Source organism: Podarcis bocagei, assembly GCF_964188305.1.
Source record: "Podarcis bocagei genome assembly, chromosome: 18".
Lineage (NCBI taxonomy): Eukaryota > Metazoa > Chordata > Lepidosauria > Squamata > Lacertidae > Podarcis > Podarcis bocagei.
Genome location: NC_138144.1, coordinates 7,299,247 through 7,322,458, shown reverse-complemented (window position 1 = coordinate 7,322,458; position 23,212 = coordinate 7,299,247). Strand labels below are relative to the sequence as shown.

At 46.2% G+C, this 23,212-nt stretch overlaps 2 protein-coding genes and 1 long non-coding RNA gene across 3 annotated transcripts; 1 reads left to right on the top strand and 2 right to left on the bottom strand.

Moving 5' to 3' along the window:
• Nucleotides 1-860: 860 nt before the first annotated feature.
• Nucleotides 861-7,519, bottom strand: LOC308577748 (vomeronasal type-2 receptor 26-like). The gene is made up of 6 exons (XM_081178180.1): nucleotides 7,243-7,519; nucleotides 6,172-6,463; nucleotides 5,070-5,879; nucleotides 3,264-3,491; nucleotides 2,257-2,383; nucleotides 861-1,988 (listed from the first exon to the last, which is right to left on the bottom strand). Exons 1-6 carry the CDS (start codon nucleotides 7,467-7,469, stop codon nucleotides 1,090-1,092), a joined length of 2,583 nt encoding a protein of 860 aa, XP_081034306.1. The 5' UTR covers nucleotides 7,470-7,519; the 3' UTR covers nucleotides 861-1,089.
• A 6,704-nt stretch (nucleotides 7,520-14,223) lies between these two features.
• Nucleotides 14,224-16,836, top strand: LOC308577766. The gene is made up of 3 exons (XR_014003666.1): nucleotides 14,224-15,272; nucleotides 16,283-16,719; nucleotides 16,752-16,836. It is a non-coding gene; the product is annotated as an uncharacterized lncRNA (long non-coding RNA).
• A 213-nt stretch (nucleotides 16,837-17,049) lies between these two features.
• Nucleotides 17,050-22,650, bottom strand: LOC308577550 (vomeronasal type-2 receptor 26-like; the record flags this gene model as incomplete). Its single annotated transcript, XM_081177855.1, has 5 exons — nucleotides 17,050-17,139; nucleotides 19,193-19,602; nucleotides 19,871-19,997; nucleotides 20,966-21,193; nucleotides 21,904-22,650. 5 exons carry the CDS (start codon nucleotides 22,648-22,650, stop codon nucleotides 17,089-17,091), a joined length of 1,563 nt encoding a protein of 520 aa, XP_081033981.1. The 3' UTR covers nucleotides 17,050-17,088.
• Nucleotides 22,651-23,212: the final 562 nt, after the last annotated feature.

The window sequence follows — 23,212 nt, the reverse complement described above, 5'->3', positions numbered from 1 at the left end:
GAGAAGACATTTTGTGTTCTTGAACTGAGCAAAACGGAGTTTGTTGTGCAACGGCGTTTGCAATTGCGATGTGTGTTGTGTGACAAACGGTGCATACATAGAACATCTGTGACTGTTTCTAAAATACTTTAAACATTCCCCTACAATTCTGTCACAGGTAACATGAGATATATTCTCATTAATAGTGTGTTGAAACTGTATACTTCATTATGAATCACCTTGTATAATAACATAACAACATAACATATCATAAAATAACATACCGTAAGTCAAGCCAGAGGCTCCTCCCAGCTTTGCCTTGCCCTGCCTAGTGGGCGTGACCACTCTCCACTAAACCCCGCCCCACCTCTCCCCACTTTCCACTGCTGCCTTTCGCGACCCATTGCCTTCCCCAGCTCTACTCGCCCCACCTCCTTTCACAATGACTCGCCCAGATTGGCGTAGGCGGCCTGCCACTCTTGTGATCGCCGGAGTTCCCTCTCCCCTCTCTTCCCGGCTGCCTCGCCCGCCCCTAACCCTGGCCAGTGCAATAAAAGATCAGTTGCTACCCGTTGGATCAGGGAGCAGAGCTTACACAATACAGAAATTAAACCAACAGACTATGGAAGATGTCTTAAATGAATTTCTCAGTTTATTGATTTACAAAGCTTAGGAGAATGAAATGATGTGAAGTCAGCTTATGAATGATAGCGCATAAATGTGGGAAATGGAGCATAGAAAAGTGAATACATAGAACTGGCATAACCAAACAGTATTGTGGAATATTAGAATTGATATGGTTAATAGGTAGTCATGACAAAGCAAACAGACTCAAAAACCTTTTAAATCTTTTTTAAAAATTTAAAAGATAATAGTTTACAAACTAAGGGCAGTAGACCAGGACTCATTGTAGTCAGTGGCAAAGCAAGGTAGCAAAACATTTCCTCCCATCTTCCGGTTCATGTGAACAGAACTACACAAAAGTTGGGCTAAGAAGGAACACAATCTCTTTCACAGATGAAGAATGAGCAACATGGATGAGCAGGTGTGTTTCCTTTATGCACTTGTGGACATCAGGAACATGGACTATTTTAAGAATCAGATGTCCCCTTAATTTCTGGTTGTCAGGTGCTCCTTTGTGTTCAGATCAGGCCTCAGCACAATAATGTAGCACTTGGGAAGGAAGATGCAGCCCAGAAGCCCAGCGCTGGAGGCCAACATAGAGAAGATCTGCACGGCCACCATGTACTTGCCCTTGGTGCTCAGGTAGGTGGGAACAAAAGACACCCAAACACTGCAGAAGACCAGCATGCTGAAGGTGATCAGCTTGGCTTCGTTGAAGGAGCCAGGCAGCTTCCTGGCTAGGAAAGCCACCGTGAAGCAGGTGGCAGCCAAGAAGCCCAGGTAGCCGAGGGCAACGTAAAACATGGCCACGGCCCCTTCGTTGCATTGCAGGATGATCTCTTCCACCTGGGAGCGCATGTCGGGCTCTGGGAATGGGGGAGAAGAGCCCAGCCAGAGGGTGCAGATGAGAACTTGCCCCCCAGAACAGGAGATGACAATGGAGTTGGCCAGACTCTTGCCCAGCCATCTCCTCACCCTGTTCCCGGGCTTTGTGGCCAGGAAGGCCAGCACCACCGTGATGGTCTTTGCCAAGACAGAAGAAACAGCACCTGAGAAGATGATGCTGAAGGCCGTTTGTCGGAGAAGGCAGGTCTCTTTCCTTGGGCGCCCGATGAAGAGGAGGGAGGACAAAAAGGAAAGCAGGAGGGAGACGAGCAGGATGTAGGAGAGGTCCCGGTTGTTGGCTTTGACTATGGGAGTTTCCTTGTATTTAATGAAGATTCCCAACACAATGCCTGCTGTTATAGATAAGAAGAGGGCAACGGAAGCTAACACCATTCCCAAATGTTCTCCATAAGTCAGGAAGGTGGTAATCTTGGGGACACATTGATCTCTGTCCTTGTTTGAATGGTGATCTTCTGAGCATTTGGTGCAATGTTCTGCATCTGGGGAAGAGAAAAAGAGTGGCTGCAACATCACTTACATCCCTAATGATCTGAACTCGATTACATTTTGAAGAAATCCTAGAGATTTCTTCCTAATGGTCATTCCTTTCAACTCTCTTCCAGGATGTAATGAAGGTGATTGTAAAGACGTTGAGGAAGGAGCCACATTCCCCAATGTCTGCAGAAATCTCACAAAAAGTGTTTGAGACTGGATTACTGCCCTGTGTTTACTCTCTCCAGAAATACCTTCCCCCTTGGCGTCACCCACCTTCCTGGGCGGAGAAGGTCCCTTCCGCACACCGAGCACAAGCATAGCAGCAAACGGGCTTTCCTTCCAGAACCACCTTGGCATATCCAGGTCGACATTTTTCATTGCACCTGGAATGAGGCACGGCCTAACCAGAAAGACAAGAAGGTGCAAGAAAGAGGAACAGTTAGGAGTATTTGTTTATATGTAACTCACTCATAGAGTGAGTTCAAATGGATCTCTGGACTGCAGCCTTTGACCCCTCATCAGGGTCCTTTCAACCCCCCACTGCCCATTGGGGTGACCAGAATATCTTGTTCTTCATAATTCGTTCAGGACAACTGAGGTTTGCACCACAGAACTCTGTTTCCTCTTCTCCATTTACCTGATTCCCTTCTTAATAAATCTTCAAAGAAAATGGCAATGGAGTCTGAAATGTGATTTCCCCAAAGTTCAGGATTCTGATAATCTCTCAACCACTAATTTAGATAAATTTAATATGACTTTTCCAAATATTGGTTTCCCTCTCTCTGTTCTTGAGGCATGCAAGGTTTCCTCTTGTTGCTGATCTATTTCCTTAGTTATTTCTAGTTCATGTGCCATTTCTTAACGTTAGCCTTATATTACAATAGGCAATTTTTAAAATAAATTATCATCCACCAAAAACTGTGCACTTCTCAATTCCTGCACATACAATAGTTTAACATTTGCAACATCTACAAGTGAGCTTACTCCACAAATTAAAAAATCCACAATAAATCAGTAATTATCATTTCTAAAATAAATTGCTTTCTATATTTCCGCATGCATGAAAGCCCAATAGTTCACTTTTACTAGGGGCTTTCCCTTTTCTTCTTATCTACGTAGTCCATTTGGTTAAAGATTCGGTTAAAGTAGGAGTGGTGTTTGCAGCTGTTATTGACGGTCAAGACACCGTTGGTCAACCTGATATGGTCATTTTTCAGCGGTTGTTTAAGGAAAAACATAATAAGCATCTCCTAGCCTTCTCCCTTTGTGATTTACCCTACCTTATTGAATTTCTTGTTCCACTGAATGGCTTCTGGGTTAATGGTGAACTTTATGCCAGCAGACGTCTCTCTCCGTATATTCCCAATTTTCACAAGGTCACGAGACTTATTGGGATAGATGGCCCAGTTCATAATATCGAAGTCTGCTGGCAGCTCCCAGTTCTCATCCAAGCACAGCCTGCCCCTGGAAGTATTCAGACACCGGATTTCTCTTAAGAAAGGGTGAAGCTGGAATCACAGGGGAAAGCACCAGCACTGAGAAACCTGGAAGCCAAGATGGATTTCTCAGTTCTACTCCCACTTTTCTTTTTTCACTTTGGAAAAGCGGGACATTCTGGGATCAAATAAAACAGAGCAAAAGGTGAAATTGATAGTGAACAACACTTTGACTGATAAGTTTGATATAACTAAAGGCACTAGACAGGGGTGCCCATTGTCACCATTGATATTTATAATGGTCCTGGAGGTATGAACTAAGAATTTGAGAGAATTGTCATACGTGAGAGGGATAAAGATTGGAGTAAAGGAGTATAATTTGGGCAAGTAGCAGGATTTAAGCTCAATAAAGGTAAAACTAAACTGTTAGTGAAGAATATGGTCACGGAATTGCAACGTGGATCAGAAATTATGGTTGCAAAAGGAAGTGAAATATCTTGGAATTTGGTTAATACCAAAAAATATTAATTTGTTTAATGATAATTATGAATCCACATGGAAGGAAATCAAGGGGGACTTCGAAATATGGAGCAGATTAAAGTTGTCATTTTCTGGTAGAATATCAGTGGTAAAAATGAATGTATTACCCAAGATGTTATTCCTGTTTCAAACAATTCCAGTGTTCAAAGGACAGGTGTATTTAAAGAGTGGCAAAAAGTAGTATTGAGATTCATCTGGCAGGGGAAAAGCCAAGGATGAAATATTAATTGTTAATAGATTAAAAAAGAAAGAGGTGGATTCGCCATGCCAGATTTGAAACACTATTATGAGGCGTCCTGTCTCTGTTGGTTAAAGGAATGGATAATGATGGAGAATACAGATATTTTAGATGTGGAAGGTTATGATAACAGATTTGGGTGGCATTCTTATCTTTGGTATGACAAAGTGAAAGTTCATAGAGGTTTCCTGAACCATGTGATTAGTATCTAAAAAAGAAAGAAATAAAAACCTATTAGAAAGGAAAACACCATGGTGGATCTCACCTATTGAGGTACTGACGGTACAAAAATTAAATACGGAGGGAAGGTGGGCCACATATAAAGGCACTTTGGTGGAAACCGAGAAAGCTTTTAAATATTGTTTAAGGAAGAAAATAATAAAAATATATTATTATTTTTTAAAAAAGGAATGTCCCACTTTTCCTTAGAATGTCCCTATTTTCATTGGAGAAATGTTGGAGGATATAGACTTAATATAATATTTTTAATGTTTCATATTTTAGTATTAATTTATTTATGTTGGGAGCTGCCCAGAGTGCTGAGGCAACCCAAAAAGATGTGTGGGGTATAAACAGTGATATATTTCTAGCAAAAAAGCTGCCGGAACTCACCATGAACACCTCCTTCTTAGAATGGCAATGGCACCCACCTGAGAGGTGCCAGAACTGAGTTCCAGTGAGTTCCCTCTGAAAGTAGCCCTGGCTATAAACAGTAAGATTATCATTATGGAATGGGATGGTTCTATTTTCATCAGAGATATGTTGGGCGGTCTGCTACTATTACTAATATTAACTCTGATATTTTATAGGTCTATCCCCGTCAAGATCAGCATCTGTGTGGACTGCAGTTTGCAAAACGGGGAAGGAAATACCTGCCACGGCTGTAGCCTTTGGGGTCCCCATTGCTCTCCTTCCTCCACCATCAGCCTCCTCTGGGATCTAGATGAAAGCGAAGCATGCAAGGCCTGAGCCACAGCTTGAACATTGATGTAAGTGACATAGCTGTCTAGAGACAGGATGAACTCACGCTCCTCTTGGGGCAATGGCTGCAGGTTCTCCTCCTCTCTGCATCTTATCCTTCCTTTCACGGACAACAGATGCTTTGAATATGAACACTGAAATGCTTCATCCAAATAATCCAGAAAATTGGTCTGCGATTTATATTTGCCACCTTTGCTGCTCCTTATTCCAGTCTGAATTGCAAAGGACAGAGAACCATGGAGGTGCTGGAAGAAATTTGGAGGGATCTTAAAGCCAGTTCTGATTTCTAGCAAAGCTGTTGTGATCCAGACTTTTGCCCCTATTTCCTTCTCATAAAAACCGTTTATTGACAGGGGTAGAAGGATGCCCATTACATTGGTTACATAGTAAAAAAATACCCCAACTTGTCTCCATAGGAAAAAAGGTTCCCCAGGCCTGATAAATTGATTTAGATCATTTTCTGGTACTCTTTTTGATAAAGCAATGCAGATCCCTTTGCTGAGCATCAGAGGTTTCACAGCGCTCACAAATCTTTCTCCACTGTCATTGTCTGGAGTGAAGAGGCCAATCCACGTCCATCCAAAATACAGGAGCAATTCAACAATCCCCTGGTACTGACTTTCCTCTTTGGGAGTCATCCGGTAGACAAAAGGGAACAGGGTTTTACCTTCGAGAACCTGGGCAGTGAAGCCATAACTGATCTAGCAAGGAAAGCAAAAGATCACCAATTTATTTTACTTTCAGCATAACGGGTATTTAATCACATGAAATGACTGATATCTAAATCTCTGCTGGCTGAGGCTGATGGGAGTTGTAGTCTGAAACATCTGGAGGTGTCAAGTTGGTGAAGGCTCAGATTTGAAAAAGGGATGTTGGATCCATAGCTCAGGATTTTCCCATTTTTAAAAATATCCCCACTTGACCCCTCCAAAGAGAAAATAGAATTTTACGCAGCTGAAATTCTCTGTGCTTCCATGCTCTCCCACTACTTACCTGTGGGATTTTGTAGATGCCTGACAAGGCTGAAATCATTCTTGAGATGAAAGTGTTGCTTCTTTCAAGAACAGCCAGCAGGTGATTCTGTTCTCCACAGTGATAATTGGGAATATTGCATCCACTGCCTGCAAGCAGCTCTAGCATGGCGTCCGAAGTCATCCTTGCATCGAAATAGTTCTCATAGATGTTGTAGCCCAGGGTGATGTTGGGTAAGAGCCTGAGATCCTGGTTGATCTCTTGGATGGTGAACAGGAAAGACAACATGTACCAGTGGAACCTATTTGCCCCCCTGCAATAAATGAATTATTTAAAAAGAGTGAAACTTATATTCATATGAATGGGAGGGAGGAAGAATTATATGATCCACAAAGATTAGTATTTATTTATCCTTTTGCATTAATATCAAACCTTTTCCTGTCTAGCATAGAACAAAAATTTGGAGATCTCTGCTCCATGACCGGAGCTTTGATGCAAACAGCACACAGAGCTGTTCAACAGTGGAACAGACTCCCTCCAAAGGTGACCATGTGTCATGGATGCTTTAGGTGAGATTCCTCCGGGTTCCTTCCATCTCTACAGCTCAATGATTCTTTTCTACTATGGTTTTATGAGTAAGAAATGAAGGCGCCCCTCAAAAATTGTGATATACTGGGAAGTTGCTGCAAAGGCTGCTTTTTTTGCAGTGGTCTTTGGCTTCTTCCAAGGGGCTAGACTATAGGTCGATTAGAGACAATTTTATTGACGGAAGAGAAGCACCAAATACCTCAGTCCCCTTTTAGTTACATATGGGGCCTGGTGGCTTTCAGGTTTGAGTGTGTGGTAAAATTATAATTTTGTCCATATTCTGGATCAGAAACTACACGAATGAGCACCCCCCTTTACTAGAATCTTTTACCAGACCCCCCCAGCTCCCAGCTCCTCCAACAGCAAGCCCAATGGTCAGGGCAGGGTAGTCCTGCAACACCAGCCCTTGGCTCCCCAGCCCTGAGGAAGGGGCTCTTTCCTTGATAAATAGGAACCATTAAAAGGACTGGAGGACCATGAAACCATCTGCATATAAGTACATACGCTTTAGTCCTGGTGAAGGGTGTCTGAGAAAAGACGTATGCAGTTTCTGTACGAAAGCGTTTTGGAGATATGATCCCACTGATGAGAAAGTCTCCAGGCCGGTAGTAATTGCGAGCATCTGTTTGATCCCTGACCAGATTCAAGGGGCATTTCGCCCTGTGGTTCCCGCAGACTCCAAAGGGCATCATGAGCAGCAGAAGCAGCAACAGAAGGAGCAGGGATCTCATTCTGGCTCTGCCTCCTCCTCCTCTTACCTGCCAAGGAGGCGAAGCAGAAGAACCCAAAGACTCTTGCAAGACCAGACTGGGTGGGCTTTGCCAGGCTGGGTGGTGTTCAACTCTACCTTCGGAGCTAGGAAGCCCAAGGCAGGCACACCCCTGTGTCGCCAGCTCTGCATCTTCACTCAGTCTGTCTCCAACACAGGAAATATTCTCGGCACCAACTTTTTCTTTCGCAGTCACAGCTCAATTAATATTGTAATGCTGTGTTGCTTTCCGAGGCTCATGCAATCTACAGAAATATCTCCTGAGCTTTCACCAGATGAGATGACTATAATTTTGATTATTCCAAGTGGAATAAGTTTCATCACAATAACTTTCTGGAGTCTTGAGTGGCTCAAGCGGCAGGTGCAGAACTGGAGAAAAACATGTTGGACATAAGTCAAGGGGTGTGTTTGGAAGTTGGAAGTTTGGCCTGAACTTTGCTCAAGACCACAAAGAAGGAGCAGGATCCGACCATGGACTCTCCTTCCTTGGACGTTTTGAAGCAGAGGTGGGATGGCTATCTGTTGGGATTCTTCAGCTGAGATTCCTGCATCGCAGAGGGTTGGACTAGAGGACCTTGGGGTCCCTTTCCAAGTCTCCCATTCTATGATTCGTTGGAGGTTTTTAAGAAGAGGTGGGAGAGTCAGGGATGGACAACAGCCAGATGAAGGAGTTCCAGCCTTGAATCCCAGGCATCCTAAGCCCTTTTAAAATGTGGGGGGAGGGCAGAGGCTGTGATTGGGTAGTAGTTTTTTATTTTGATTATATATATTGTGGTTTTATATTTTGATTTTGCTCTCCGAACCACCCTGAGGCCTCCAGGCATAGGGCGGTATATAGATTCAACAAGTAAATAAATATGAAGGAATAAATGGAGAATGCTGAGAATCCTCAGTACTGTGAACGGGATACCTGGTGGTGGGATCTTGTTTCCTGGAGGCTGCTGGAGACAGAGACTGGTGGAGCCTGCGATGGGGAGGGTTTTCTCAAGCCCACCGGCCGCTTTGGGTGGGTCTGGGCTGCTTGATTCCTGCCGCTCCCTTCTGGTTCTCTCCCTGAAGGGAAGTAGCGGCTTGGTGGCTTCAAAGCCACTTCAAGTGAATTTTCACCCCATCTTTGAAAGGCTTCTCCAACAGAGGGGAGCTCTCTGGGGTTGGTTGAGGGGAGAAAGGTTGCTCTGAACTTTTGACTCTCCCTTCCCCTTCGACATGTTCTGCGGAAGGAGAGCTTCTCTTGCACATGGAACCAACTTGCTCCTCGTCTTTGAGCAGAAACTTCTCTACTTGTAAACAATTGCGTGTGCAGAAGCCAGGTGTGATGGAAAAGTTGGTTCCATAAGTATTTCTTTTTTACTTTTTTCTCCTGCCAGAAAATGGTGAAAGAACGGCAGCTTCTGATTGGCTGTGGTTCCAGGAGGGAGGGTTTAAAAAGAGAGGCGTTGGAGGGAGACAGGGAGTTGGGCTGTTGAGGGTGGTGTGGTTGGTTGAGTTGAGCTGGTTGAGGAAGGAGGTTGGGAGTTAGGTAGGGAGATAGGATAGGAGTCAGGTTGAAATACAAAGAGTGTTGAGAAAACGTCCACTCCACTGTACAGTGAAGGACTGAGTGTAGTGTCTGAGTGTAGTGTCCTGCGGGAGTAATAGGACCAGATCTTGCTGGGAGACTGAGGCTGAGACAGAAGTAGGAGCTGAGGTCTACTTAGGTCTCAAACTAGTCTGGAGGGGAGAGACTCTTCTGAGGAAAGAAGAGACCTCCAAAACCCAGTGAAGGAAGGGGGTGTGTGGTGAACCCTTAAGACTATTACTGAAAGTCCCCCAGGAGCTGGATTTGTTAAAGGGGTGGGTAACTGAAGGAAAAGAGGGACGCGGGTGGTGCTGTGGTCTAAACCAAAGAGCCTAGGGCTTGCCTAGGTCGGCGGTTTGAATCCCCGCGACAGTTTGAAAGAACATCAAAGTGCAAGTAGATAAATAGGTACTGCTCCAGTGGGAAGGTAAACGGCGTTTCCGTGCACTGCTCTGGTTCTCCAGAAGCAGCTTAGTCATGCTGGCCACATGACCCAGACATGCTGGCCACATGACCTGCGGACAAACGCTGGCTCCCTCGGCCAATAAAGCGAGATGAGCGCCGCAACCCCAGAGTCGTCCGCGACTGGACTTAACTGTTAGGGGTCCCTTTACCTTCAACTGAAAGAAAGTACCGCCTTAGAAAGGAACCAAACTATAAAGCTGAAACCTGTGAAAACGAATTGAAGTGAACTAGCGTATTATTACTGAAGTAACCTAAGTTTCTCCACTTGTATTATACTACCTGGTTTTAAAATAAATCTTTATTGTTATTTTAAAAACATCGGCTTGAGACTCCAGCTCACTGGTTATCCCCCACACCTAGGTCCCCCACAGAATACTCTGGGATAGTTAGCATTGGTTTTAAGGGTGGTTCAGTGAGGTGGGGGCAATATATGTAAGAAAGAGCAGGCACATTGAGGCGCCAAGCCCCTTGCACCAGGCTAGCATTCTAGCAGTTTTATTATTCTTTATCCATTTATTTATTAGTATTTACTCCTTACTTACTTACTTACTCATTTCATCTGTTTCATAAAATCCACGTACTACACGGTTAGGCCAATAACTCCCAAGGCGCTTTACATAAAGATAAGGCAGGACAATCATAAAAAGTTTACAAACTTACTTCAGAACATACAAAAAGTTAAAATAATAAAACAGACTCATATTACCTCAACTTCCTAAGAATCTGGATGGTTCCTTAATAAAAATATATTTTAAAAAAATAAATTTAATAAAGTCTCCATAGGTATTCCAGAACACTTTTCTTCTTATACAATTTGTAAAAATAAATACATAATTTCTTCTTGCCTCCCCACCTCTCCTTTCTCGATGTTTGTTTTTATTACTCCTTTTTATCAGATGTTTAAAAATATATATGCTTTTATTATGTAAGCCCCCATGTCGTATTTCAATAATCCTCTGCCTTTGACTTCATGTATGGATGATGGTTTGACGGATAATATATCCATGATCTCCATTCTTCCTTAAACAATCCATCATTTTGGATGGTCATTTTGGATGGTCATTTTAGCAGGTAATTTCACCATTTCAGCATTTTCCACCAGTTTCATAAGCCATTCCTCCTTGGTGGGGCACTCTTTCCATTTCTGCGCATATAAAGTTCTAGCTGCTGTGGTTGCATACATACATAAACTACCGTATTTTTCGCCCCATAAGACGCACTTTTTCCCCTCCAAAAATGAAGGGGAAATGTGGGTGCGTCTTATGGGGCGAATGCAGGCTTTCGCTGAAGCCTGGAGAGCGAGGGGGGTCGGTGCGTACCGACCCCTCTCGCTCTCCAGGCTTCAGGAAGCTCTGCGCAACCCTCGGGAGACCGGCTCCGAGGGTTGCGCAGAGCTGCCTGCAGTCCCGGGACCAGCGCAGCTCTGCGCGGCCACCGGGAGCCGGGGGAGAAGCTCCGCCCCGCTCCTGGTGGCCGTGCAGAGCTGCCTGCACTCCTGGGACCAGCGCAGCTCTGCCCGGCCACCGGAAGCCGGGGGAGAAGCTCCGCCCCGCTCCCGGTGGCCCTGCAGAGCTGCCTGCGCTCCTGGGACCAGCGCAGCTCTGCCCGGCCACCGGGAGCCGGGGGAGAAGCTCCGCCCCGCTCCCGGTGGCCCTGCAGAGCTGCCTGCGCTCCTGGGACCAGCGCAGCTCTGCCCGGCCACCGGGAGCCGGGGGAGAAGCTCCGCCCCGCTCCCGGTGGCCCTGCAGAGCAGGTCTATGCCCCATCCCGAGCGGGGCGCTAGGTCCCGCCCCCCTCGGGATGGCGGCACAGAGCTGCCTGCCGTCGCGGGACTGCAGGCAGGTCTACGCCGCCATCCTGAGCGGGGCGCTAAGTCCCGCCCCGCTCGGGATGGCGGCACAGAGCTGCCTGCCGTCCGGGGACTGCAGGCAGGTCTACGCCCCATCCCGAGCGGGGCGCTAGGTCCCGTCCCGCTCGGGATGGCGGCACAGAGCTGCCTGCCGTCGCGGGACTGCAGGCAGCTCTGTGCCGCCATCCCGAGCGGGGCGCTAAGTCCCGCCCCGCTCGGGATGGCGGCACAGAGCTGCCTGCCATCGCGGGACTGCAGGCAGGTCTACGCCGCCATCCCGAGCGGGGCGCTAAGTCCCGCCCCCCTCGGGATGGCGGCACAGAGCTGCCTGCCCTCCCGGGACTGGTGCACTTCTCCCCATCGCCAGCCCCACAAGCTCGGGGGACAGCGGGGAGGCAGAGCGTGCCTTCCCACTGTTCCCCGACCTGGTTCTTCCAGCCCCGCACCTGGGGGGGAAATAAAATTATTTTTCTTTATTTCCCCCCCAAAAAACTAGGTGCGTCTTATGGGCCGGAGCGTCTTATGGGGCGCAAAATACGGTAGTCAGCTTTCTTAGGACCTTTATTTATTAATTTTATATTGCACCCTTCATTGGAATTCTACAGGTTGAATTGCTATAAGACTGAGAACTTAGTAAGCTTTCCACCAATTTGAAGTGTTGAAAGTTTAAGTAGGATGCAATCTTGGCTTATTAACCTATTCTAAATGCTTCATCAGTGGCTGTTCTGTCAATTATTTTCACTTGCCCATCTGAGAGTTGGAGGAGGAGGACCTGAATGGGAGGAACCAGAGTTGGAGGAGGAGGACCTGAATGGGAGGAACCAGAGTTGGAGGAGGAGGACCTGAATGGGAGGAACCAGAGTTGGAGGAGGAGGACCTGAATGGGAGGAACCAGAGTTGGAGGAGGAGGACCTGAATGGGAGGAACCAGAGTTGGAGGAGGAGGACCTGAATGGGAGGAACCAGAGTAGGAGGAGGAGGACCTGAATGGGAGGAACCAGAGTTGAAGGAGGAGGACCTGAATGGGAGGAACCAGAGTTGGAGGAGGAGGACCTGAATGGGAGGAACCAGAGTTGGAGGAGGAGGACCTGAATGGGAGGAACCTGAGTTGGAGGAGGAGGACCTGAATGGGAGGAACCTGTTTAGGAGGAGGAGGACCTGAATGGGAGGAACCTGAGTAGGAGGAGGAGGACCTGAATGGGAGGAACTAGAATAGGAGGAGGAGGGCCTGAATGGGAGGAACCAGAGTTGGAGGAGGAGGACCTGAATGGGAGGAACCTGAGTTGGAGGAGGAGGACCTGAATGGGATGAACCTGAGTAGGAGGAGGAGGACCTGAATGGGAGGAACCTGCGTAGGAGGAGGAGGACCTGAATGGGAGGAACCTGAGTAGGAGGAGGAGGACCTGAATGGGAGGAACCTGAGTTGGAGGAGGAGGACCTGAATGGGAGGAACCAGAGTTGGAGGAGGAGGCCTCTCACTCTTCCTTCCTGACTGAGCATAAGATGCCTCCTCTTAAAAGGTTTGGCAGGCAGGGAATACAACTATCTGGCATCGTCTCATTGATTCCCTCCAATGCTCAACTTCTTGCTGGCTCACTCGTAATCTGGTGATCCACTCATCATCAGGGCACAATGTGTCATATTCTGGACAACGCAATAAAATCCATTGTACTCCAGTCAAGGCTTGGCTAAGGTCAGTTGCTACTCTTTGGAACAGGGAGCAGAGCTTACAAAATACAGAAATTAAACCAACAGACTACGGAAGAGAACTTAAATGAATTTCTCAATTTATTAATATACAAAGTTTATAGAGGCTGGCAGGGGCAGGGCCCCCAGGTGGGCCCGGGAGAGAGAGGGGCCCCTGGGGGTATTTGCACTCTGCACGCCCTCAGAGACCAGAGAGGCTGGCAGGGGGAGGGCCCCCAGGTGAGCCCGGGAGAGAGAGGGGCCCCTGGGGGGATTTGCACTCTGCACGTCCTCAGAGGCCGGAGCGGCTGGCAGGGGGAGGGCCCCCAGGTGGGCCCAGGGGAGAGAGGGGCCCCGGGGGGATTTGCACTCTGCACGCCCTCAGAGACCGGAGAGGCTGGCAGGGGCAGGGCCCCCAGGTGAGCCCGGGGGAGAGAGGGGCCCCTGGGGGGATTTGCACTCTGCGTGCCCTCAGAGGCCGGAGAGGCTGGCAGGGGCAGGGCCCCCAGGTGAGCCCGGGGGAGAGAGGGGCCCCTGGGGGGATTTGCACTCTGCACGCCCTCAGGGGCTTCGTAGTCTAAGCTGGGGGGTGAGGGATTTCTTCCCATTTGTGTGTGTGTGTGTGTGTATGTATGTATCTGTATATGTTATGTACTCTTAACAGTATATATTTGGTTTTACACAATATATATACATAACAATTATTCCATTCAATTAAAAACAAGATAAAAGGTTACCCAAACCTTCGGACCTCCCTCCCTGGGTTCTGATAGATAGATAGATAGATAGATAGATAGATAGATAGATAGATAGATAGATGGATGGACAGCGTTCCTGCATCTTTCATTGTAATCTATCTAGTATATATCCACAATTTCCAAAGTTCACATTGCTTTGCAAGTGTTGGTTATATAACTGCTGCTTTTTTCAACTGCTTACTGTGGTCTCCCAAAAAGGTTACAAAATCATTCCAGTTCAGACAGGATTGATGGAAGTCAAAAATTTGAATAAGATGTAAAAGGATGTTTAATTACCATTGAAAACGATATGTTAAAAAAATAATTAAAAATTATATATTTTTAAAAAATAAATAAATCATTCCAGTCCCTTGTAAAAATATGATCTTCCTGATTGCTTTACCACTTCAGCTTTACCGTTTCCGCCTACTCCATCCATTTGGTCTGCCCTTCTTCTCTGGTCAGTCCTTTGTCTTCTTTCCACCTCTGGGCTAGGAGCATCCATGTTGCTGTCACCACATCCATAAACAGTCTTTTCTTATCTCCTGGTAGTTCAGCACCTGTCATCCCTAATAATAAAGCTTCTGGATTTTTTTAACAAAAGTTATCTCAAACATTTTTTTTTCATTTCATTATATATCATTTCCCAGAATTCTTTTACCACCCCACATGTCCACCACATGTAACAAAATGTACCTTCCTTCTTCTTACATTTCCAACACATGTTTCAACCTGTTCTGTACATTTTTGCTAGTTTACTGGCTGCCGGGTACCAACAATTCATCATTTTCATGTAACTTTCCTTCAACGTGCAGCAAGCTGTAAATTCCTTCCATAACTATTCCCATTGTGAAAACTATAACCAAAATCTCTTGCCCAGTGTATCATTACAGATATAACTTCTTCATCGTTAGTATACCATTCTAAAATCAATTTATACATTTTAGATAGCAATTTCACATTACCGTATTTCCCAACAGATCTCTTTCGAATTTTGTTATCTCCGTTTTAAGACATATTTCTTAATCAAGTTTGAAAACATAATTTAATTGATAATACTGTAACCAATCTGTTAGTAAATCTCTGATATACTCAAACTTTTTCAACTTTAACTGATCTTCTGCTTCTGTTAACAGCTCTTTACAGGTTGCCTCCTCTGTCTGCCACGTCCCTCCTTGAGGTCTACAGAGTCCCAGAAGGTGTCGCTCTCTTCGGCTTCGTGGTCTAAGCTCAGGGAGCTGTCTGGACCGATATCCATTTCGGGGAACTGCGGAGGAATAGGGCTGTCAGCAGCACTGGGAAGAGGGGACAGACATCCCAGAGCCCTCTGCAACCCGGCTTGACACTACAAGGGTCTCTCTGGACACTCTGGCTTCCCTCCTCCTCTGTCACTTTGTCATGGGATATTTCATCCTCAGAGCATGACTGTTGGCCTGGACAGGATGGAGGAACCAGCCCAGAAGTGGTGGCAGTGGTGGGGGGGGGGAGAGGGGAGAAAGAGAGCAGCCCAAAATGAGACAGGCAGGAACCCAGAAGCCAAACTCTCCTGCCCGCATTGAGTCGGTATCTGACTTTTAGAAGACATCTGAAGGCAGCCCTGTTCAGGGAAGCTTTTCATATGTCATGAATGAGTGTATGTTTCATCTTACCTCGATTACGCTTGCCTCCAGGTGTTCCCCAGGTGGGGGGCACTGCAAATCAAGGGCCTCCCCGTCCTCCTGGTCTTCCCCGTCCTCCTCTGGGGGGCTCGCTAGTTCTTCCTGTGGCTATTCCTCCTTGAGAGCCACTTCAGAGGCTGACTGCCGGCAGAGACAGGACCCCAGAGGTGGTGGCAGTGGTGGTGGGGAGAGGGGAGACAGAGAGCAGCCCAGAATGAGAGAGGAACCCACATAGAGCCACTAGCCAGGGAAGCCCTACAGCCCTGGCGCCATGGGGGGCTGGTCCATCAGGACAAGTGGGGCAGCAAGCATACCCTTAGCAGCCCCCTGCCTGCCTGCCTGCCTGCCCCCTTGCTCACGACCAGTCCAGAAGGTGGCCTGACCGGCCGGCCGGCTTCCTCCTCCTCCTCCTCTTCCCCAGCCTCAGGGTTGCCCAGCTCAGCAGGGCTTCCCTCCTGCTCTGTCTGCTACGTACCTCATTGAGGGAGTCCCAAAGGGAATCCAGGGAGGACAGGGAGGAAACACTAGAAAATGGTGACATACTTGGAACCTGCAAGGAAAAGATCCAAAAGACGAGCAATTAAAAAACGCAACCAAACATTACATCTTAAGGCACCCATAACTGAAACAACAGTCTCATCCTACGGTTGATATGCCCCCCTCCCCTTCTGCCAATCACCGCTTAGGCCACGGCCACCTACCCAGTCAGGGCTGAGGAGATCCAGCCGTCTTGCGGTCTCCTTCTCGCCTTTTCCTTCATCCTCCTTGTCATTGAGAATGTCCTCCTCAATGGCTGACTGCTAGCAGAGACAGGACCCCAGAGTTGATGGTGGGGAGAGAGGAGAAAGAGAGCATCCCAAAATGAGAGAGGAACCCAGAAGGCAAACTCTCCTGCCCACGTTGAGTTGCTAGCCAGGGAAGCCCTACAGCCCTGGCGCCATGGGGGGCTGGTCCATCAGGACAAGTGGGGCAGCAAGCACAGCACATTCACTCTCAAGGCACCCATAATTCAAACAACAGAACAGCGGCATAGCCAGCCGCTCGGGTGCCCGGTTCAACGCGGGGGTCCTGTGGGTGGGGGGCGGTTTCTGGAGCCTATCCTCTGCCTCCCCCTCAGCTGTAGGGCGGCTGAGGGAGAGGCAGGGGGCAGACGCAAGCCCCACGCTTCTGTTTCAGGCAGCACCCAGCCTGCAGGGGCCCAAGCCACCACGTCACTCCCAGGAGAGATGCGTGGATCAGGCACTCTGCAGCCCCCCCCCGGTAAGTGCCAGCCCCCGTGGTGTGGCGCGCAGTGCCAGCCGTGTTTTTTGACTCAACTAAAAGGTTTGGTGAGCCCAATTTTTATTTTTATTTTAAACTCGGCTTTATGTCCTTTTCCCACCCCCCTCAGTGATGACACCTGGGGCGGACCCCAACCCCCCACCCTCCTTTCTCTGCAACTGCAACAGAATAAAAGGACTCAAAACTCCCTTAGCAGTTTCCTGTTGGTCCCCTCACCATTTCCCCAGACATCAGTCTTCAGACTTTGCTTTTTCGGTGTCTAATAACAGTTTTTTCTGATTCAGTTGCAGACAAACCACCAAAAGGCTGAGGTTGGGATTTTGAGCCGATGTCACAGCCAGGTTCCGATCAGTCCATTTCCTCCAAGGGGGGGGGACCTGTTTCCCCTGAGGGTGACCGCTGAACACACCACCCAAGGGAAAAGCGGAGAAATCTTTTAATTCTTTAGCAAGAAAGAATGAGTGCAAGGAGTTTTCTTTTCCCTGCACTCCTCCATTGCCACACCTTTTCATCATCATCATCATTAAACTAGATTTAATGAACACTCATATCAGAGTGCTCTGTAAATTGGTGGCCATAGTCTTTATATACTAACCTTTTATGCTCTTCCTAATGCTCCTAAACCCTTCTTTTAGCGTCTTTTAGACTTTTATATATACTTTGTGTTAAATACCTTTTTGCTTTCCAAAACGTTTTACAGACTGAAAATGATTGTACCCCACTCTACTGATGCTGGTCTACTACTGTAATAAAGATTTGATTGATTGATTGATTGATTGATTGAAATGAAGTATCCTATAGAAATGCAATGACTGGACACTAATGTAATGTATTCCCCTCCCCCCAAATTCATACTTTATTACTTAATAATATTAGTAATAATAATGAAATAAGTCAAGCCAGAGGAGAGGCTCCTCCCAGCTTAAATTTATATAGCACCCTTCATTGGAATGCTACAAGTTGAATCGTAATAAGAATGAGAGTTTCCACCAATTTGAAGTGATGAAAGTTTAAGTAGGATGCAATCTTGACTAATTAATATAAATGTCAGTGGCTGATCTGTCAATTATTTTTACTTGCCCTTTTGATCTTGGCTTTGCTCTATAATGGGGACCTGAATGGGAGGAACCTGAGTTGGAGGAGGAGGCCTCTCGCTCTTCCTTCCTGACTGAGCATAAGATGCCTCCTCTTAAAAGGTTTGGCAGGCAGGGAATACAACTATCTGGCATCGTCTCATTGCTTCCCTCCAATGCTAAACTTCTTGCTGGCTCACTCGTAATCTGGTGATCCACTCAACATCAGGGCACAATGTGTCATATCCCGGACAACGCAATAAAATCCATTGTACTCCAGTCAAGGCTTGGCTAAGGTCAGTTGCTATTCTTTGGAACAGGGAGCAGAGCTTACACAATACAGAAATTAAACCAACAGACTACGGAAGATGTCTTAAATGAATTTCTCAGTTTATTGATATACAAAGCATAGGAGAACAAAATGAGATGGAGTGTATTTATGAATGATACAGCATACATGTAGAAAATGGAGAAAATTCAATAAATAGAAATGACATAACTAGAAACTATTGTTGAATATCAGAATTGATATGGTTAATAGGTAGTTAGGACAAAGGAATCACACTCAAAGACCTAACTCCTCCCTCCCTCCAGCCTATCTTATTGTGAGATAAATATAACTTCTCAAAGCAAAAAATGTTTAAATGCTAAAACTTTACAAACTAAGGGCAGTAGATCAGAACTCGTTGTAGTCATTGGCAAAGCAAGATAGCAAAACATTTCCTCCCATCTTACTGTTCATGTCAACAGGACTTCCCTAAAACCTGGGCTAAGAATGAACACAATCTCTGTCAGAGGTGGAGAAGGAGCAACATGGATAAGTATGTGTGTTTCCTTTATGCACTTCTGGACATCAGGAACATGGACTATTTTAAGAATCAGATGTCCCCTTAATTTCTGGTTGTCAGGTGCTCCTTTGTGTTCAGATCAGGCCTCAGCACAATAATGTAACACTTGGGAAGGAAGATGCAGCCCAGGAGCCCAGCATTGGAGGCCAACATAGAGAAGATCTGCACGGCCACCATGTACTTGCCCTTGGTGCTCAGGTAGGTGGGCACAAAAGACACCCAAACACTGCAGAAGACCAGCATGCTGAAGGTGATCAGCTTGGCTTCGTTGAAGGAGCCAGGCAGCTTCCTGGCTAGGAAAGCCACCGTGAAGCAGGTGGCAGCCAAGAAGCCCAGGTAGCCGAGGGCAACGTAAAACATGGCCACGGCCCCTTCGTTGCATTGCAGGATGATCTCTTCCACCCGGGAGCGCATGTCGGGCTCTGGGAATGGGGGAGAAGAGCCCAGCCAGATGGTGCAGATGAGAACTTGCCCCCCAGAAGAGGAGATGACAATGGAGTTGGCCAGACTCTTGCCCAGCCATCTCCTCACCCTGTTCCCGGGCTTTGTGGCCAGGAAGGCCAGCACCACCGTGATGGTCTTTGCCAAGACAGAAGAAACAGCAACTGAGAAGATGATGCTGAAGGCCGTTTGTCGGAGAAGGCAGGTCTCTTTCCTTGGGCGCCCGATGAAGAGGAAGGAGGACAAAAAGGAAAGCAGGAGGGAGACGAGCAGGATGTAGGAGAGGTCCCGGTTGTTGGCTTTGACTATGGGAGTTTCCTTGTATTTAATGAAGATTCTCAACACAATGCCTGCTGTTAAGGACAAGAAGAGGGCAACGGAAGCCAAAAACATTCCTAAATGTTCTCCATAAGTCAGGAAGGTGGTAATCTTGGGGACACATTGATCTCTGTCCTTGTTTGAATGGTGATCTTCTGAGCATTTGGTGCAATGTTCTGCATCTGGGGAAGAGAAAAAGAGTGGCTGCAACATCACTTACATCCCTAATGATCTGAACTCAATTACATTTTGAAGAAATCCTAGAGATTTCTTCCTTATGGTCATTCCTTTCAACTCTCTTCCAGGATATAATGAAGGTGATTGTAAAGAAGTTGACGAAGGAGCCACATTCCCCAATGTCTGCAGAAATCTCACAAAAAGTGTTTGAGACTGGATTACTGCCCTGTTTTTACTCTCTCGAGAAATACCTTCCCCCTTGGAGTCACCCACCTTCCTGGGCGGAGAAGGTCCCTTCCGCACACCGAGCACAAGCATAGCAGCAAATGGGCTTTCCTTCTAGAACCACCTTGGCATATCCCGGTCGACATCTTTCTGTACACCTGGAACGAGGCACGGCCTAACCAGAAAAACAAGAAGGTGCAAGAAAGAGGAACAGTTAGGAGTATTTGTGTGTATGTAATTCACTCATAGAGTGAGTTCAAATGGATCTCTGGACTGCAGCCTTTGACCCCTCATCAGGGTCCTTTCAACCCCCCACTGACCATTGGGGTGACCAGAATATCTTGTTCTTCATAATTCGTTCAGGACAACTGAGGTTTGCACCACAGAACTCTGTTTCCGCTTCTCCATTTACCTGCTTCCCTGCTTAATAAATCTTCAAAGAAAATGGCAATGGAGTCTGAAATGTGATTTCCCCAAAGTTCAGGATTCGGATAATCTCTCAATCACTAATTAAGACAAATTTAATATGACACTTTTCCAAATATTGGTTTCCCTCACTCTGTTTTTGAGGCATGCAAGGTTTCCTCTTATTGCTGATGAATGTCCTAGCTATTTCTAGTTCATATGCCATTCCTTAACATTAACCTTATATTAGAATAGGGTTGTTGTTTTTTAACTTCTCATCCTTCACCAACAGCTGTGCACTTCTCAATTTCTGCACATACAGTAGTTTAACATTTGCAACATCTACAAGTGAGCTTACTCCATAAATTTAAAATATCCACAATAAATCAGTAATTATCATTTCTAAAATAAATTACTTTCCATCCTTCTGCATGTATGAAAACCCAATAGTTCACTTTTACTAGGGGCTTTCACTTTTCTTCTTATCTACGTTGTCCTTTCTGTCGAAGATTCTGGTGTCTTCTCTGAGGACCTCTGTGCTCTATCCTTTCTTTGAGCACCCCAAATTCACCTCCTATCTCAACTGCTGTGAAAAGAAAGAGTGGTGGTTGCAGCTGTTATTGACGGTCAAGACACCATTGGTCAACCTGATATCCTGATATGGTCATTTTTCAGCGGTTGTTTAAGGAAAAACATAGTAATCATCTCCTAGCCTTCTCCCTTTGTGATTCCCCTTACCTTGTTGAATTTCTTGTTCCACTCAATGGCTTCTGGGTTAATGGTGAACTTTATTCCAGCAGACGTCTCTCTCCTTATATTCCCAATTTTCAAAATGTCATAAGAGATATTGGGAAACATCACCCAGTTCACAATATCAAAGTCCGCTGGTAGCTCCCAGTTCTCATCCAAGCACAGTCTGCCTCTGGAAGTATTCAGACACCGGATTTCTCTTAAGAAAGGGTGAAGCTGGAATGGCAGGGGAAAGCACCAGCATTAAGAAAACGGGAAGCCAAGATGGATATCTCAGTCCTACTCACTTCAGCCTCTTATGGTTTGGGGCTGCGTGTATCTCATGTAGAGTGGAATTCCTATTCAGCCATTTTTATTACTACAGACCCTGCAAGTGCTCCAATTTTCCAGGGATGTCCCTGAATTAGAGACAGTTTTTCATTTGATCCTGGAATTTCCCAACTTTGCTTAGAATGTCCCTATTTTCATTGGAGAAATGTTGGCAGATGTGGAGTTATCCAACCCACAAGGCGTCCAATCCTATATCGGGAATTTTTTAATATGTTTAATATTTTAGTATGAATTTCTTTATTTTGGGAGCTGCCCAGAGTGCTGAGGCAACTGAAGAAGATGTATAAACAGTGCTATTATTCTAGAAAAGAAGGCGCCAGAACTCAAAATGAGCACTTCCCTCTTAGAATGGCAATGGCACCCACCTGAGAGGTGCCAAAACTGAGTTCCAGCGAATTCTCCCCTGAAAAAAGCCCCGGGGTGTCAACAGTAAAATTTTCATTATGGAATGGGATGTCCCTATTTTCATCAGAGAAATGTTGGGCGGTCTGCTACTATTACTAATACTAATAGTAACTATGATATTTTACAGGTTTATCGACAGTCAAGATCAGCATCTGTGTGGACTGCAGTTTGCAAAAAGGGAAGGGAAATACCTGCCACGGCTGTAGCCTTGCGTGTCCCCATTGCTCTCCTTCCTCCACCATCAGCCTCCTCTGGGATCTAGATGAAAGCGAAGCATGCAAGGCCTGAGCCACAGCCTGAACATTGATGTAAGTGCCATAGCTGTCTAGAAACAGAGCTCTGCCACGCTCCTCTTGGGGCAATGGCTGCAGGTTCTCCTCCTCTCTGCATCTTATCCTGCCTTTCACGGACAACAGATGCTTTGAATATGAACACTGAAATGCTTGATTGAAATAATCCCCAATATTGGTCTGAAATTTATATTTGTCACCTTTGCTGTTCCTTATTCCAGTCTGAATTGCAAAGGACAGAGAACCATGGAGGTACTGGAACATATCTGGAGGGAGGTAAGTGCCAGTTCTGATTTCTAGCAAAGCTGTTGTGATCCAGACTTTTCCCCCGAGTTCCTTCTCATAGAAATGATGTATTACCACGAGTCCTATGATACTCAGTGCACTGGTTATATAGGAAACAAATACCCCAACTTGTCTCCATAGGAAAAAAGATTCCCCAGGTCTCATAAATCGATCCATATCATTTTCTGGTACTCTTTTTGATAAAGCAATGCAGATCCCTTTGCTGAGCATCAGAGGTTTCACAGCGCTCACAAATCTTTCTCCATTGTCATTGTCTGGAGTGAAGAGGCCAATCCACGTCCATCCAAAATACAGGAGCAATTCAACAATCCCTTGGTACTGACTTTCCTCTTTGGGAATCATCCGGTAGACAAAAGGGAAGAGGTTTTTATCTTCGAGAACCTGGGCAGTGAAGCCATAACTGATCTAGCAAGGAAAGCAAAAGATCACCAATTTATTTTACTTTCAGCATAAGATTTTTAATTATCTGAAATGACTGATATCTAAATCTCTGCTGGCTGAAGCTGATGGGAATTTTAGTCGGAAACATCTGGAGGTGTCAAGTTGGTGAAGGCTCAGTTTTGAATAAGGGATGTTGAATCCATAGCTCAGGATTTTCCCATTTAAAAAAAATATCCCTGCTTAGTAGTATTTTACGGAGTTGAACTTCTCTGTGCTTCCATGCTCTCCCACTACTTACCTGTGGGATTTTGTAGATGCCTGACAAGGCTGAAATCACTCTTGAGATGAAAGTATTGCCTCCTTCAAGAACAGCCAGCAGGTGATTCTGTTCTCCACAGTGATAATTGGGAATATTGCATCCACTGCCTGCAAGCAGCTCTAGCATGGCGTCCGAAGTCAACCTTGCATCGAAATGGTTCTCATAGATGTTGTAGCCCAGGGTGATGTTGGGTAAGAGCCTGAG

What these genes read in the sequence shown, in the direction of transcription:
- LOC308577748 (XM_081178180.1), bottom strand. Translation starts at nt 7,469, where the DNA reads ATGAGATCCCTGCTCCTTCTGTTGCTGCTTCTGCTGCTCATGATGCCC. An exon ending in CCCTTCACCAGGACTAAAGC is followed by an intron (nt 6,464 to 7,242) that starts GTATGTACTTAT and finishes CATTTATTGCAG; the next exon opens with GGGGGCAAATAGGTTCCACT. An exon ending in GACCTTCTCCGCCCAGGAAG is followed by an intron (nt 1,989 to 2,256) that starts GTGGGTGACGCC and finishes TCTCTTCCCCAG; the next exon opens with ATGCAGAACATTGCACCAAA.